Genomic DNA, 18,123 nt, shown 5'->3' with positions numbered 1-18,123 from the left:
TACTCCCTGATAATGAGTTCTACTACTTCCTTGTATGCCTTCTTAGAACCTTCAACTAATGACTGATGGAAGCAGAGGCAGACACCCACAGTTAAACAATGAACTGAATTCCTGGAACTCAGTGATGGAGAGGGAGGACTGATGAGCATAGGGATCATGATTGGGCTCGTTTAACCCACAGGAACAGCTGACCTGAACAAGAGGGATCTCATGGACCCCAGACTGATGACTGGGAGGCCAGCATGGGGCTGATCCAGAGCCCCTGAATGTGGGTGTCAGTGAGGAGGCCTAGGCAATCTATGGGGCCTTGGTTAGTAGATCAGTATTTATCCCTGGCATTCAAGTGGATGTTGGGAGCCCATTCCACATGGAGGGATGCTCTCTCAGCCTGGACTCTTGGGATAAAGCCTAGGCCCTGGATGAAATGACAGACTGTGGATATTGTCCATGGAGGGCCTCACCCTCCCTGGGGAACGGAGTGGGGATTGGGTGAGGGCCTGGAGGGGGTAGAGGGAGGGCAGGAGAGGAGGGCAGGAGAGGGAGCTGGGACTGACATGTGAAACAACCTTGTTTCTAATTTAAATAAAAGAAGGATACTTAAAAAAAAGATGAGTGAACAGTTTTCACCTCACTTCCCGACACTCTTGAAGCAGACTTGTTCAGCTGGTTTTCTTTGTAAAAAGAGACTGTTTCCTAAGAACTCACCACCACTTCTCTGAACCAGGAGAGCCTTGCAGGCACACATTCAGATGTTCTCTGGTGCTGACCCATAGTTTTGCATGGCGGATTTGAACACTAGTTCTAGAGAAGAGGTTATGCGTGTGCTTACACGTCCAGAAGGCTGCTTTGAACATTGGCTCACACCTGTCAAAACTAAGCAAACACAGTGAAGAGACCACGTTGGTTTGGTCCTGGAGTTTGCACAAACTGTAAATCAGAAGACACAAGGACTGAGAGGAGCTGCATTCAGTTGCACTTTCTCTAGAGGAGGAAAACTGGCGTCAGCCTGGTAAGTGCTGATGGGATGAGGGGGTGAGGAAGGAGAGGAGGCTGCATGGTTAGAGATGGCCGTTCAGGCTGGCTGTAAAATGAGTTGACTGGTTAGTTCCCGTGCCATGTGACCTGCAGGGAAGGAAGCTTTCCTTCCTTAAGTTCTCCCTAAGAGAATTAGTGGGCAATATTTTGTTTGTGATCTAACAAACAAAGCTTGCCAGAAGATCAGAGAGCAGAGCTAAGCTCCCAGTTAGTCACACACACACCTAAGCCACTAGTTAGCCATAGAGCACAGGCAGTGGCAGCCGAACCTTTAATCCCAGCACTTGAAAGACAGAGGCAGATGATCTCTGTGAGTTTAAGGCCACCCTGGGCTACAGGAGAGTGAAGCACTGTAAAAGAGAAACAGAGTGTAACCCTTGATCCTACACCAGGGAGGTGGAGACAGGGGTGATTTGGTTGGGTGGAGACAGGCATATAAGTCACTCTGAGGTTTGGTGGAGGGTACTGCAGTCTGAATTCGTGAAGACAGGATCGCCCTATCACTCTGAGGTACAGGTAAGAGCTAGCAGCTGGCTGCTTTGTGGATCTTCAGCTTTAACCCCAATATCTATCTCTTGGTTTTTATTGCTAATACCAACTAGAATAAGTGCTACATGTGGGGCGCTCACAAGCAGGTGTAAGGGCAGGGGCTGGGTCTCTAATTCATCTTTGTTCAGGCTGGGTGTTGGAGACAAAGTTGAAAATGGTCACATGAGGACTTTTGAATGTTCTGTGACAATTCTGTCTTATTATAGTCATGTCATTCAAAACACAGTCCTTGTCACTGGGAATCTGATTCTTTGTTGTAAAGAAAGTGATGTAACAGATTACTCTTATTTAATGTTTTTTACAAAGTGCTGCAACTCCTGTTGACACAGGCAAGTTCACGAGTTTTGATTTCTACCCACACATTTATTTCTCAAACATTTTATCTCCATTGTAGTTTCTACTGTCTTTGCTGGATTATATGATTGTGTGTTTTAATCTTTCCCTGGCTCTCAAAATCAAGGTGCTGAGGTATGAATATTTACTTTCTCCACTTGGAAATGGCACCCAGGGAAATGGCACCACCTCCATCATGTGGCCCAATCTAGAAATTCCAAACTCTGATGCCATCCTCTGTCCTTCTCATCACTCACATAAATCCCATCATTAATTTTTTGATTCAGTAGCAATCTTGAGTTATCATCCTAGTATCAGCTTTGACTATCTCTTATTTGAACATTGCCATGAATACGTTCAGAAGTAAGTCACATTCTTCTTTTATACTGAGGAATTTTCCATGTCACAAATCTACTTAAGTTATTCTTTGCCTTGACTATGTTCTTTTTTTGTCCATTGGTAGTACAGTTGGCTTTATGGATTCGTGGATCCTGCAGCTTTGGGATTAAGCCACCATTGACTGATCATATTCAGAACAGGGCTTAGGAAGATGGCTCTGCAGGTACAGCACTTACTGTGCAAGTGTGAGCTTCAGATTTCTAATCCCCCGAACCCACTTAAAACCCAGTGGGCAAGGTGCTCACCTGTAATCTCAGCAGGCAGGAGATATAGCTAGGGGGTCTCTGCATGCTGGCTAAGCAGACTAGCTGAAATGGGGAGCTCTGGTGTCAGTAAAAGAGTTTGGCTCAATATAGAAGATGGAGAGTGATTGACAGACACTCAGTGACAGCCACAGGTCTGCATATGCACATGTGTACATATATCTAAGTCAATGTGTGCCTATATACATTAAAGCAAGCATTCATACATATGTGCACACATACCACAAGACACATGCAGATGTGTAAAACAGGAAAAATATAGGGCCTGGAGAAATGGCTCAGCAGGTGAAAGCCTTTGGTTCTCTCTCAAAGGACCCCAGTTCAGTACCCACACCCACAATGTGTGGCTCACAGTCACCTGCAACTCAAGGTCGAGGATCTGCTACCCTCCTCTGGCCTCACAGGCACCCATATGTGGCATACACAGAGAAACACACCAACTAAAAATGAAGACTACCTATTTTAAAAGGAAAATTCAGAAGCCTTGCATCTGAATAGAACATTTTCAGACTCTGTTTATGTGTGCAGGATTCTGTAACAACTATGTGTGTGTTTTTTTGTTTGTTTGTTTGTTTAATACCATGCTTTGGATGTGAGATGTCCCTTGTCCCCAAGTTATGTTTGAACTTCTGCTACTGTCACTATTTTGGGAGTCCTGGGGAGCGTTAAGATGGGCGTGGTGGCTAGTGGAAATATTACCGTGGGGACATAAGCTTGGAACTATATGTCCCTTCCTTGTATATTTCTCTGTTTCTTGCTTTCCAAGAAGTCAACCATTATTTACTCCACATTCTTCTGTTACTGTGATGTTCAGTCAAAAAGCAGGGGCTAAATTAGCTGTGGACTGGGCCTACTGAAACCCTGTGTCAAAATAAATCTCCCTTACATTAAGTCGTTTACGTTAGATATTCTTCACAGACAATTTAAAACCGGTATTTTTTCTTAATTTTTTATTTAAGTTAGAAACAAGCTTGTTTCACATGTGAATCCCCCTCCCTCTCCTCCTCCTCCACCCTCCCTACCAGGTCCCCCTCCCCCTTGTCCCCCACTTCCCCCACCCAATCGCTACTCTGATCCCAAGGGAGGGTGAGGCCACCCATGGTGGATCTCCAGAGTCTGTCATTTCATCCAGGGCAGGGCCTAGGCCCTCCCCCAAGAGTCCAGGCTGAGAAAGCCTCCCATATTGTGGCATGGGCACTCAAAGTCTATTTGTACGCCAGGGATAAATACTACCCAAGGCCCCATGGATTACCTAGGCCTCCTCACCGACACCCACATTCAGGGGATCTGGGTCATTCCCATGCTTTCCACACAGCCATCAATCTGGAGTCCAAGAGCTCCCCCTTGTTCAGGTTAGCTGTTTCTGTGGGTTAAACCAGCCCACTCTTAACTCCTTTGCCCATCAGTTCTCTCTGTCTGACCCTGGATTCCAGGAGTTTAGTTCAGTGTTTGTCTGTAGGTATCTGCCTCTGCTTTCATCAGTCCCTGGATGAAGGTTCTGTTTCCAAGACTCTCTGGCAGTGGGGTTGTAGGCTGACATTTCCTAATCCATGCCTAAAATCCATATATGAGTGAATACATACCATGCTTCTCTTTTTGTGACTGGGTTACCTCACTCAGGATGGTTTCTTCTAGTTCCAGCCATCCATTTGCCTGCAAATTCCAATATTCAATGTTTTTCCACTGAATAGTTCTCCATTGTGTAAATGCACCACATTTTCTCTATTCACTCTTCAGTTGAGGGGCATCTAGGTTGCTTCCAGGTTCTGGCTAAATAATGCTGCTATGAAAATAGTGCAGCAGACATCCTTGTTGTATGAATGTGCATCTTTTGGGTATATGCCTAAGAGTGGAATTGATGGGTCTTGTGGTAGACTGATTCCCATTTTCCTGAGGAATCTCCATACTGATTTCCAAAGTGGCTGTACAAGTTGTCACTCCCACCAGCAGTGGAGGAGTGTTCCCCTTTCTCCACATCCTCTCCAGCATAAGCTGTCATTGGAGTTTTTGATTTTAGCCATTCTGACAGGAGTGTGATGTAATCTCAGAGTTGTTTGAATTTGTATTTCCTGGATGGCTAGGGATGTTGAGCACTTTCTCAAGTGCCTCTCAACCGTTTTAGACTCCTCTACTACTATTTAGTTTTGTACCCGACTTTTTGATTGGATTCTTTGGTGTTTTGGAGACTTGCTTCTTGAATTCTTTGTAAATTTTGGAGATTAGCCCTCTGTCAGATGTGGGGTTAGTGAATATCTTTTCCCAATCTGTGGGTTGCCTTTTTGTCTTGTTGACTATGTCCTTTGCCTTACAAAATCTTCTCAGTTTCAGGAGGTCCCATTTATTAATTGTCGATTTCAGTGTTTGTGCTACTGGTGTTATGTTCAGGAAGCGGTCTCCTGTACCAATTCGTTCAAGGATGCCTCCACTTTCTCTTCTAAGAGGTTCAGTGTGGCTGGATTTATGTTGAGGTCTTTGATCCATTTGGATTTTAGTTTTGTGCATGGTGATAGGCATGGATCTATCTGCAGTCTTCTACATGCCAGCATTCAGTTATACCAGCACCATTTGTTGAAGATGCTTTCTTTTTTCCATTGTATAATTTTTAGCTTCTTTGTCAAAGACCAGGTGTTCATCCATGTGTGGGTTAATGTCAGGGTGTTCAATTCGATTCTATTGGTCTATCTGTTTTCAGGACTATAGCTCTGTAATAGAGCTTGAAATCATGGATGTTGATGCCTCCAGATGTTGCCTTGTTGAACAGGGTTGTTTTGGCTATCCTGGGTCTTTTGTTTTTCCATATAAAGTTGAAAATTGTTCTTTCAAATTCTGTGAAGAATTGTGCTGGAATTTTGATGGGGATTATGTTAAATCTGTATATTGCTTTTGGTAAGATTGACATTTTTACTATGTTGATCCTACCTTTACAAGAGCAGGGGAGATCTTTCCATCTTCTGGTATCTTTTTTTTTTATTAATATTTTTTTATTTTCCATTTTAAATTTAGATAAGAAACAAGGTTGCTTCACAAGTCAGTACGAGGTCCCTCTCCCTTTCCCTCCCCTCCTCCCGTGCCCTCCCCCCATCCCCCCCCCGTTATCCCCTCATTCCCCCAGGGAGGGTGAGGCCCTCCATGGGGGTGTCCATAGTCTGTCATTTCATATAGGGCAGGGCCTAGACCCTTCCCCAAGAGTTCAGGGTGAGAGTGCACCTCACATTGTTCAATGGGAGTCCAAAGTCCGTGTGTATACTTGGGATGGGTACTGATCTGCTGTCCAAGGCTCAATAGATTACCTAGGCCTCCTCACTGACACCCAGATTCGGGGGGTCTTGATCAGTCCCATGCTGGATTCCCAGGCTGATGCCTGGGATTCAAGAGTTAACCTTTGTCAGGTCAGCTGTTTCTGGGGGTTCAACCAGCCCAGTCTTAATCCCTTTGATCATCAGTCCTCCCTCTCTGATACTGGCTTTCTTGAGTTCAGCTCAGTACTTAACCAGCCAGTAAATGAAGTTTCTGTTTCCCAGACTCTCTGGCAATAGGATTGTAGGCTGGCACTCCCCAGATCTATGTCTAAAATCCATATATGAGAGAGTACATGCCATGTTTCTCTTTTTGTGACTGGGTTACCTCACTCAGGATGGTTTCTTCTAGTGTCATCCATTTGCCTGCGAATCTCATGATTCCATTATTTTTTTCTGCTGAATAGTACTCCATTGTGTAGATGTACCACATTTTCTCTATCCATTCTTCGGGTGAGGGACATCTAGGTTGCTTCCAAGTTCTGGCTATTACAAATAAAGCTGCTATGAACATAGTGGAACAGACATCTTTGTTATATGAATGGGCATCTTTTGGATATATGCCTAAGAGTGCAGTTGCTGGGTCTTGTGGTAGGTTTATTCCCATTTTTCTGAGGAATCTCCATACTGCTTTCCAAAGTGGCTGAACCAGTTGGCACTCCCACCAGCAATGGAGGAGTGTCCCCCTTTCACCACATCCTCTCCAGCATAAATTGTCATTGGTGTTTTTGATTTTAGCCATTCTGACAGGAGTGAGATGGTATCTCAGAGTTGCTTTGATTTGCATTTCCCGGATGGCTAAGGATGTTGAGCACTTTCTCAAGTGCCTCTCAGCCATTTTAGACTCCTCTATTGAAAACTCTCTATTTAGTTCTGCAGCCCACTTCTTAATTGGGTCCTTTGCTGTTTTGGAGACTTGCTTCTTGAGTTCTTTGTAAATTTTGGAGATCAACCCTCTGTCAGATGTGGGATTAGTGAATATTTTTTCCCATTCTGTGGGCTGCCTTTTTGTCTTGCTGACTGTGTCCTTTGCCTTACAGAAGCTTCTCAGTTTCAGTAGGTCCCATTTATTAATTGTTGATCTCACTGTCTGTGCTACTGGTGTTATGTTCAGGAAGCTGTCTCCTGTACCAATTCTTTCAAGGGTACCACCCACTTTCTCTTCTAAGAGGTTCAGTGTGGCTGGATTTATGTTGAGGTCTTTGATCCATTTGGACTTAAGTTTTGTGCATGGCGATAAACATGGATCGATCCGCATTTTTCTACATGCCAGTCTCCAATTATGCCAGCACCATTTGTTGAAGATGCTTTCTTTATTCCATTGTATATTTTTAGCTTCTTTGTCAAAGATCAGATGTTCGTACGTGTGTGGGTTAATACCCGGATTTTCAATTCGATTCCATTGGTCTGCCTGTCTATTTTTGTGCCAATACCAAACTGTTTTCAGGACTATAGCTCTATAATAGAGCTTGAGGTCAGGGATAGTGATGCCTCCGGACGTTGCCTTGTTGAACAGGGTTGTTTTGGCTATCCTGGGTCTTTTGTTTTTCCATACAAAATTGATTATTGTTCTTTCAAGGTCTGTGAAGAATTGTGCTGGGATTTTAATGGGGATAGCATTGAATCTGTAGATTGCTTTTGGCAGGATTGCCATTTTTACTATATTGATCCTACCTATCCAAGAGCATGGGAGATCTTTCCATTTTCTGAGGGCTTCTTTAATTTCTTTCTTTAAAGATTCAAAGTTCTTACGATACAGGTCTTTCACTTGTTTGGTTAGCGTTACCCCAAGGTATTTTATATTGTTTGTGGCAATTGTAAAGGGTGATGTTTCTCTGATTTCTCTTTCAGCCCTTTTATCATCTGTATATAGTAGGGCTACTGACTTTCTTGAGTTGATCTTGTAACCTGCCACTTTGCTGAAGGTGTTAATCAGCTGTAAGAGTTCCCTGGTAGAGTTCTTTGGGTCATTGATGTAAACTATCATATCGTCTGCAAACAGTGAAAGTTTGACTTCTTCCTTCCCAATTTGTATCCCCTTGATCCCCCTTTGTTGTCGTATGGCTATAGCTAGAACTTCAAGTACCATGTTGAAAAGGTATGGAGAGAGTGGACAGCCTTGTTTTGTTCCTGATTTTAGAGGAATTGCGTTGAGTTTCTGTCCATTTAGTTTGATGTTGGCTGTTGGTTTACTGTATATGGCTTTTATTATGTTTAAGTATGTCCCTGTTATCCCAGATCTCTCCAAGACCTTTATCATGAAGGGGTGTTGGATTTTGTCAAAGGCTTTTTCAGCATCTAGTGAGATGATCATGTGATTTTTGTTTTTCAGCTTGTTTATATGGTGGATTACGTTGATGGATTTTCGTATGTTGAACCATCCCTGCATCCCTGGGATGAAACCTACTTGATCGTGGTGAATGATTGTTTTGATGTGTTCTTGGATCCGATTTGCCAGTATTTTATTGAGTATTTTTGCATCAATGTTCATGAGGGATATTGGTCTGAAGTTCTCTTTCTTGGTTGTATCTTTGTGTGGCTTGGGGATCAAGGTTATTGAAGCCTCATAGAAAGAGTTTGGCAAAGACCCTTCTGCTTCTATTGTGTGGAACACTTTGAGAAGAATTGGTATAAGCTGTTCTTTGAATTTGTGGTAGAATTCCGCACTGAGGCCATCTGGACCTGGACTTTTTTTGGTTGGGAGACTTTTGATGACAGCTTCTATTTCCATAGGGGTTATAGGTCTATTTAAATTGCTTATCTGTTCTTGATTTAGTTTTGGCAAATGATAGCTGTCCAGGAAGTCATCCATTTCCTTTAAATTTTCGAATTTTGTGGAGTACAGGTTTTCAAAGTATGACCTAATGATTCTCTGGATTTCCTCAGAGTCTGTTGTTATGTCCCCCTTTTCATTTCTGATTTTGTTAATTTGCGTGTTCACTCTCTGCTGTTTGGTAAGTTTGGACAAAGGTTTGTCTATCTTGTTGATTTTCTCAAAGAACCAACTCTTCGTTGCATTGATTCTTTGTATTGTTTTCCTGGTTTCTACTTTGTTGATTTCAGCCCTCAATTTGATTATTTCCTGGCGTCTACTCCTCCTGGGGGAGTTTGCTTCTTTGTGTTCTAGAGCTTTTAGCTGTGATGTTAATTCTCTGGTATAACTGTTTTCCTGTTTCTTCATGTGAGCACTTAGTGCTATGAACTTCCCCGTAGCACTGCTTTCAAAGTGTCCCATAGGTTTGGGTATGTTGTGTCTTCATTCTCATTGAATTCGAGGAAGTCTTTAATTTCTTTTTTTATTTCCTCTTTGACCCAGGGATGGTGCAGTTGAGCATTATTCAATTTCCATGAGTTTGTAGGTTTTCTGCAATTTGTGTTGTTGTTGAATTCTAATTTTAAGGCATGGTGGTCTGATAAGATGCATGGAGTTATTCCAATTTTTTTGTAGCTGCTGAGGTTTGATATGTTGCCAAGTATGTGGTCGATTTTTGAGAAGGTTCCATGTGGTGGTGAGAAGAAGGTATATTCTTTTTTATGTGGATGAAATGTTCTATAGATATCTGTTAATCCCAGTTGGGTCATTACTTCTATTAGACCCTTTGCTTCTTTGTTGAGTTCCTGTCTGGTATTCTTGTCTAGTGGTGAGAGTGGTGTGTTGAAATCTCCCACTATAACTGTGTGGGGCTTTAGATGAGATTTAAGTTCTAATAATGTTTCTTTAACGAATGTAGATGCCTTTGTATTGGGGGCATAGATGTTCAGGATAGACACTTCGTCTTGGTGGGTTTCACCTGTGATGAGTATGTAATGACCTCCTTCATCTCTTTTGATTGATTTTATTTTAAAGTCTAGTTTGTTAGATATTAGGATTGCTACCCCTGCTTGTTTCTTGGGTCCATTTGATTGAAAAATTTTTTCCCAACCTTTAACTCTCAAGTAATGTCTGTCTTTGAGGGTGAGGTGTGTTTCTTGTATGCAGCAGAAGGAAGGGTTCTGTCTTCGAATCCATTCTGCTAGTCTGTGTCTTTTTATGGGTGAGTTAAGGCCGTTAATATTGAGGGATATTAATGACCATTGACTACTCATCCTTCTTCGCTTTGTGATGGTTGTTGTTGGTGGAATTATGGGTGGAATTTCGCCCCTTTGTTCTTTTGGCTGTTGGTAGAGAGGGATTCTCTAATGCTTATGTTTTTCTGGTTGTAGTTAGCTTCCTTGGGTTGGAGTTTTCCTTCCAAAATTTTCTGTAGGGCTGGGTTAGTGGACACATATTGGTTGAATCTAGTTTTGTCATGGAATATCTTGTTTTCTCCGTCTATAGTGATTGAGAGCTTTGCCGGGTATAGTAGTCTGGGCTGGCATCCATGGTCTCTTAGTGTAGGTAGAATATCTATCCAGGACCTTCTGGCTTTCAGAGTTTCCATGGAGAAATCAGGTGTAATTCTGATAGGTCTGCCTTTATATGTTACTTGACCTTTTTCCTTAGCTGCTCTTAATATTCTTTCTTTATTCTGTATGTTTGGGGTCTTGATTATTATGTGGCGAGGGGATTTTTTTTGTGGTCCACTCTATTTGGTGTTCTGTAGGCTTCTTGTACCTTCATTGGCATGTCTTTCTTAAGGTTGGGAAAGTTTTCTTCTATGATTTTGTTGAATATGCCTTCTGCCCCTTTGAGGTGGATTTCTTCTCCTTCTTCTATACCTATTATTCTTAGGTTTGGTCTTTTCATGGTGTCCCATAATTCCTGGATGTTTTGTGTTAAGGATTTGTTGGATTTAAGGTTTTCTTTGGTTGATAAATCCATTTCTCCTAATGTATCTTCAACACTTGAGATTCTCTCTTCCATCTCTTCTATTCTGTTGGTAATGCTTGTATTGGTAGTGCCTGACTGTTTGTCCAGCTTTTCTATTTTCTGCCTTTCTTCAGATTGTGTTTTTTTTAGTGTCTCTATTTCAGTTTTCAACCCTTGCAGCGTTTGCATTGCTTCTTGCAATTTTCTGTTTATCTGTTCGTCCGTTTGTTGCCTTTTATGAATTTTTTGGTTTGTTCTTTCTTCCATTTCTTGCATTTTTTGGTTTGCTTTTTGTTCCATTTCTTGGATTTTGTGCTTTGTTTCTTCTTCCATTTCCTGCCTTATTTGGTATGTTTCTTCTTCTAATTCTTGCATTTTTTGCTTTGCTTTTTCTTCCATTTCTTGCATTTTTTGCTTCATTTCTTCTTCCATTTCGTGCCGTTTTTGGTTTGTTTTTTCTTCCAATTCTTGCATTTTTTGGTTTGTTTTTTCTTCCATTTCTTGCATTTTTTGGTTTGTTTTTTCTTCCATTTCTTTGAGGGATTTTCCAATATCCTCTTTTAGGGCCTCTATCATTTTCATGAAAGTGCTTTTAAGATCGTTCTCTTCTGCTTCCTTCGCGTTGGAATATTGGGGTCTTGCTGGTGTGGAGTCTCTAGAATCTGGCGGTGTCATATTTGTTTTTCTGTTGCTGACTGTGTTTTTGTATTGTCTCTTTCCCATCTCTTCCTTTAGTGGGTGCAGAAAGAGCCCCTTCCTGGTCTGGGGACCAGAGTTCCCTTTGGTGGGTGCTAGTAAGTCCAGTAATCTGGTGGTTCTTCTATGCCTTGTCCAAATGCTGGTCCGTGGGTAGAGAAGAAGAACAGGAATCTGGGGTGCTTAGCCTCCTACCTGGTCCCCTGGACCCTATGCCGGGTCCTGTTGTACCTGATCCGGAACAGCTACTCCCCTGGTCTCCCTGGTTCCTGTAGTTTCCTGGTCTCTTTGGTGGGAGAGAAGATCTGGAGTCTGGGGTGCTTGGCTCCCGCCGGGATTGGGAGCTCTGTGCAGTTCCCAGGCGATCTGCAGGCTCTGGAACACAGGCCGGGAAGCTGGCCTGTTTACCTGATGCTCCCGCCGGGATTGGGAGCTCTGTGCAGTTCCCAGGCGATCTGCAGGCTCTGGAACACAGGCCGGGAAGCTGGCCTGTTTACCTGATGATGCCAGAGGGACAGCTCTGGTATCTTTAATTTCTTTCTTGAATGACTCAAAGTTCTTGCGAAACAGGTCTTTCACTTGTTTGGTTAGCGTTACCCCAAAGTATTTTATGTTGTTTGTGGCTATTGTAATGGGCGATGTTTCTCTGATTTCTTTTTCAGTCCTTTTATTGTCTGTATATAGTAGGGCTACTGATTTTCTTGAGTTGATCTTGTATCCTGCCACTTTGCTGAAAGTATTTATCAGCTGCACAAGTTCCCTGGTAGAGTTTTTTGGGTCACTTATGTAAGCTATCATATCATCAGCAAATAGTGAACGTTGTATCCCCTTGATCTCCTTTTGTTGTCATATTGCTCTAGCTAGAACTTCAAGTACAATATTCAAGAGGTATGGAGAGAGTGGAGAGCCTTGTCTTGTTCCTGATCTTAGAGGAATTGTGATGAATCTCTGTCATTAATACAATATCATTTTAAGCATTCTATAAACACATTAAATTTTCTGGGAAGACTGTGTGGTCATATGCAAAGATACTTGAACATCTGAGGATTTTGATTGTCACCCTAGAAATAGCCAGCTGAATAGAATTAGGATTGTATGCGTGGATAATAACTTCTATAATATTTAATATATTATGGTAAAATATATAACCTGAGCTCCACCTTCAACAGGTTTTAAAATATACAAAAATGTATTGTTCCAAACCCTGTTAACAGATCTGCAATTTCTTCATCTTGTGCAAATGTAACATTAAGCTAATTGACTCACAATGTTCCCCTCCTCTCTTCTCCAGGAGAGAGCAACCTAGCCCTCTCTCGGTCTTGGAAAGTTTGAGATAATTCATATACATAGATCCATGGTGTTTACCCATGAATGACATATATTTCAATATTATCAAAGTTTGTGAAATGATTGCATTTTGTCGACTTTCTTTCATTTAAGTTTGATAATAGATGTCACATGTTTTCTTATCCTGTTGATGGACACTTAGATTGCTTCTACATTTTGGTCTTTGTGAATAGTTCTGTAATGGACATGGGTGTACTTATCTGTTGTTTCCAATTTTATTATTTTCACAAGAGAGGATTTTTCTGTATATTCCTGACTATCCTGGAATTGTTCTGTAGACTAGGCTGGTCTAGAACTGATAGAGATCTGCCTGTCTTTGTCTTCTGAGAGTTGGGATTATACCCGGTTTTCAATTCTTTCATGTTCTTGAGAAATCTTGGTTATTTCTTTAGAGGAGATAACAGTTTACATTCCCAGTGTTACAAGTTTCCTTTTTTTTATTTGGTTTTTACGAGACAGGGTTTCTCTGTATTGTTTCCTGAGGCTAACGGTCCAGCCCGGCCTCGAACTCACAGAGATCCGCCTGCCTCTGCCTCCCAAGTGCTGGGATTAAAGGCATGCGCCACCACCGCCCGGCCAAGTTTCCTTTTTTTAAACATTATTACTGGCAATTATTGCCTTCATACTTTTTTTGTAATAGCATACTGACAGATATATCATCTCATTGTGATTTTGGCTAACATTCTAATGACACGTGATAACATTGTGTTTTCTTTGTCTTGTTGTTTATTTATATTTCTTTTTGGTAGTACTATGTCTTGAACCCAGGTTCTTATTTGTGCCAGGGAAGGATTTTACTTCACTAGACAAGTTTCTGATTTCATTTCTTATTTATAGAAATGCCTACACAAGTCATTAGCACACTTATTTTGTTTGCTATTTATTGTTATCTTAAATTAGCATGAAATAATATTTTTCATTGTAGCATCTTCTCACAGTATCTGTTTTGTTCATGTTCAGCCCGTTATGTTTTCTATTTCTCATGATTCATCCCCACAGCCCCCAAACTCCCTGAAAATTGTCCCTTTCTGATTTTGTACTTTATACAAACATTTTATAGATAGATCTATATGTATATATTTGTATATAGACTTATGGTGTGTACAAGAGAGGCATGCAATGTCTGTATTTCTGTGCTTAGTCTATTTCATTTGGCATGATGGTCTTGAATTCCATTCAGAGTTTCTGGCTGAATAAACTTAACCATGCATATATACCACATTTTCTTTCTACATTAATCTTTTAAAAAGTATTTTTGGTTGTGAGCCTAGCCTTTAACGGCTGAGCCATCTCTCCAGCCCTAATATCCTTAAAAAGTATTTATTTAATGTGCATGGATGTTTTGTCTGCATATATGTATACAACGTGTGTGCCTGGTGAGAAGAGGGCATAGGATGTCCTGGAACTGGGGTTACAGATGGTTGTGAGCTCCATGTAAGTGCTGGGAATTGAACCTGTGCCCTCTGGAAGAACAGAGTGTCGTTAACCTATGAGCCATCCCTCCAGCCTCTGCCTCCATTCTTCTTATGGGCCTCTAGGCTGGGTCTGTATTTGACTATTTGGGATAGTTCAAGGATACCTTGGATGAGCACATCTCTGCTGTATGCTGATGTGAAGGCTTTCTCACACTTTGGTGGTTTATGAAAAACATCAGGAGTCAGTGAGAGTCAACTACACTCTTCCTCTCCTCAACTAAACTGTGTGCTTCCTTCTGTCTGACACTAGCAACATGCCCTACTCATTCGACTGGCTTTGCAAGGATGTGGTCAAAAAGCTTCAAGGCGAAGATCTGTGTCCTGTCAAAAGTCTGTCAAATGCGATGAAGTTCCGTCCGTTTGCGATACTGCAGAAGGATTCTAAAATACTTCCTTGGACAGTTCAAGATATTCCAGTTGGATATTCCCTCTTGCAGATCTTGGAGCCAAATTTTCCCAGCCCAGGTATTATTAGCCTAGGGGCAGAGAATTGTAAACATCAGTGGGCTGTGGGTGTCATAATGTTGGAAAGCATCCCAGACCCATGAGCTGCTCAGACAGGTAGCTCATGAGTCAACCCACTTAAAGACAAAGGACTGGAGGGTCCTTTAGGAATCCCCTCATTTTTCAGACCCTTCGTTGCATTTGGTCATATTGTATTCGAAGAGCCTCTTCAGATGGAGATATAATTCCCATTTTACAAAAAAAGTAATTGAGGTTCCTAAAACAGCTTGTTCGAAGTTACACAGTTCAAACTGGTAGAATTAGGATCCAGACTGAGGTCACTCTGCAAGTCCAAAACCTCTTTCTTTTTCAGGGTCCTGCCCTGGGGCTGGATTCTGTACTTGGAAATATGATTCCTGGAGACTCCTAGACACTGCCCAAATGATGCATTTCTTTTTTAAGGATTAAGACAATGCATGCATCGGTTCTGGAATTTCCCCTCTGTAGTAATTGATATTTCACATATTAATTGATTATATTTATTATACATAATTATTAGGTAGTTTCATGACTAAGGTTTAAGTGAGAAGGGGAACTGGCCTCATATTTCCTATTCTTTAGAGCAGCTGCCCCACAGTGAATTCTTAGCTAAACTCTGTCCTCTTTCCTCTTTAGAGACTGAAGTGTTACCCACCATGACCTTCACAAGCATTGTATTCCACGAAGTGGAGGGTGGTGTGGGTGTCCACGCCATTGCAGAGGGAAGTGTGTCAGCAGGGCATGGTCATTCCTCAGGATACGACATCGAGGTTCAGTGTACCAGCATCCCAGCTTCACAACTGGACATTCTTCAAAACAGGTGAAAGCATGAGTCAGCCAAGTTCTGGGATGTTTTCTCGTAGGTAAAGAGGCATTGGGAGAGTTTATGACAGCTCACATCATTCTCTTTATTTTCTGTAAGTCATTGAAATTATGGCTTACAGTACTGTAATAAAACTCATTAATACTTAATGACCCATTACTGTTCTCTTAATGTGATGGGGACAGAAAAACAACACAGACAGACTAAGGCTCTGATCTGATGGAAGCTTCTGTTCACTGTCCTGAGGATGGGCATGTAGGGAGGAAGAATGTTTGGATGTTGATAAAAATGTGAGGAAGACTGTAGTCATCAAGCTTTGGGATTTAGTTGCCTTCTACCACATCTCTTCTGAGGTATAATGTTGAGGTAGAAGTGTATGTTTTATGTGCCGCAGTTTGGTGTGATATATGCATGTAAGTCAGTCCATCTTATATATGCATATGCGTGTCAGTAACATTATCACTCCATCTGGTAAACATTTCATATTTTTCTTTATTACATTTATTTATATTCTCTCTCTCTCTCTCTCTCTCTCTCTGTCTGTGTGTGTGTGTGTGTGTGTGTGTGTGTGTGTGTGTGTGTGTGTGTGTGTGCCTGTGCTCACCCTCATGCCATGGCTCAAATATAGAAGTCAGAGGACAGCTTGCAGGAGTCAGATCTCTCCCTCTGCTGCGTGTGTCCTGGAATCAAACTCAGTCAACTCCACCTGTCTATGCTCATCCACCCTGCCAGCTCAGCAACTGCTATTGTGACAGCAAGAGCATTTCCTGTCTGCTGTCTCTGCAGACTCCAAGCACATGTAGCATCGTCAACTATAACCACATCGGGCTTTACCATGGTTCCTGGTGATCTGAATTCCTGTCCTCATACTTACATGGCCAGCACTGTATAGACAGGGCCACACCCCAAATTGAAGATGAAGTCTTCTGTTTTCTGTTGTTGTTGTTTAGTTTGTTTTTCTTTCTCATGATTTGGTCTCTGTGTCCATGAAATTAGTCATTTGGATCTCATCCTCATTTCCCTCCTTCAGGAAACTGGTGGAGAAGGAGCCATCGTTTATGAAGCATTGCCGGATTGGAAGGAAGGACCTGTATGTTGTGACAGAGGTCTATGTAGTGACCAGGGATATAGTGCTGGAAGACAGTAGCAGTGGCGACCTTTCAGGAAAAGTGCTCACCCCCCAGTTTTTCAAGGTATGGGATGGGGATGGGAAGAACACAGGAGTGTGGCCAGTGCACCTTTGCTTCTCAAGGGCTTCTGGGTACCGGTTTCTAGGGTTGAGAGGGTGGGGTCCTTGTTTTTCTCTGCTCCTATGTAATATATGTTAATCCCTGATCTTAGTTTGCTTTCTTTTCTTTAAACATAGTTTGTATTGATTCTTTGAGAATTTCACACCATGTACCCCAATCTCACTCATTTCCTAATTCTTTCACATTCACCCTTCATCCTTGTAACATCCCCCTAAAGGGAAACTTAGGGCCGGGCGTTGGTGGTGCACGCCTTTAATCCCAGCACTTGGGAGGCAGAGGCAGGCGGATCTCTGTGAGTTTGAGGCCAGCCTGGTCTACTGAGCGAGTTCCAGGACAGTCTCCAAAACAATAGAGAGAAACCCTGTCTCGAAAAACCAAAAAATAAAAAATAAAAAAGAAATAAAAAGAAAAATGAAAAACATAAGTAAGTATATTCATTAAACAAACAAATCCAAAATCAAAAGAAATAATAAAAAGAAAAGTTAAAAAATAGTGCTCGCTTCAGCAGCACATATACTAAAATTGGAACGATACAGAGAAGGTTAGCATGGCCCCTGTGCAAGGATGACACACAACTTCGTGAAGCGTTCCATGTTTTTAGATTCAAGCAATACGTATCCACTAACCCAGCCCTACAGAAAGTTTTGGAAGGAAAACTCCAACCCAAGGAAGTTAACTATAACCAGAAAAACATAGGCATTAGAGAATCCTTCTATACCAACAGCCAAAAGAACAAAGGGGTGGAATTCCACCCATAATTCCACCAACAACAACCATTGCAAATCGAAGAAGGATGAGCAATCAATGGTCATTAATATCCCTCAACATTAACGGCCTTAACTCACCAATAAAAAGACACAGGCTAGCAGAATGGATTCGAAGACAGAACCCATCCTTCTGCTGCATACAAGAAACACACCTCACCCTAAAAGGCAGACATTACCTGAGAGTTAAAGGTTGGGAAAATTTTTTCCAATCAAATGGACCCAAGAAACAAGCAGGAGTAGCAATCCTAATATCTAACAAATTAGACTTTAAAATAAAATCAATCAAAAGAGATGAAGGAGGTCATCACATACTCATCATAGGCGAAATCCACCACGATGAAGTGTCTATCCTGAACATCTATGCCCCAAATACAAAGGCATCCACATTCGTAAAAGAAACATTACTAAAACTTAAATCACATATGAAGCCCCACACACTTATAGTGAGAGATTTCAACACACCTCTCTCACCATTAGACAGGAATACCAGACACAAACTCAACAAAGAAGCAAAGGGTCTAATAGAAGTAATGACTCAACTGGGATTAACAGACATCTATAGAACATTTCATCCACATAAAAAAGAATATACCTTCTTCTCACCACCACATGGAACCT

At 41.7% G+C, this 18,123-nt stretch overlaps 1 protein-coding gene and 1 non-coding gene across 3 annotated transcripts in view; both read left to right on the top strand.

The window, feature by feature from the left end:
• The first annotated feature begins 739 nt into the window (after positions 1-739).
• Positions 740-18,123, top strand: part of LOC101830534 (gasdermin-C) — a 29,577-nt gene continuing 12,193 nt past the window's right edge. For both annotated transcript variants that reach the window (XM_040730599.1, XM_040730598.1), the window contains exons 1-4: positions 740-1,009; positions 14,433-14,647; positions 15,302-15,485; positions 16,519-16,681. In XM_040730599.1, coding sequence (XP_040586533.1) covers positions 14,437-14,647; positions 15,302-15,485; positions 16,519-16,681 — 558 coding nt within the window. In that variant the 5' untranslated portion in view covers positions 740-1,009; positions 14,433-14,436. The remainder of the gene's footprint in view (positions 1,010-14,432; positions 14,648-15,301; positions 15,486-16,518; positions 16,682-18,123) is intronic.
• LOC121133749 lies at positions 17,231-17,337 on the top strand. The gene has a single exon (XR_005870726.1). It is a non-coding gene; the product is annotated as a U6 spliceosomal RNA (small nuclear RNA).

This window comes from Mesocricetus auratus, unplaced genomic scaffold, assembly GCF_017639785.1.
Source record: "Mesocricetus auratus isolate SY011 unplaced genomic scaffold, BCM_Maur_2.0 Super-Scaffold_100023, whole genome shotgun sequence".
In the NCBI taxonomy this organism is placed as follows: domain Eukaryota; kingdom Metazoa; phylum Chordata; class Mammalia; order Rodentia; family Cricetidae; genus Mesocricetus; species Mesocricetus auratus.
This window is presented reverse-complemented; position numbering and strand designations above follow the sequence as displayed.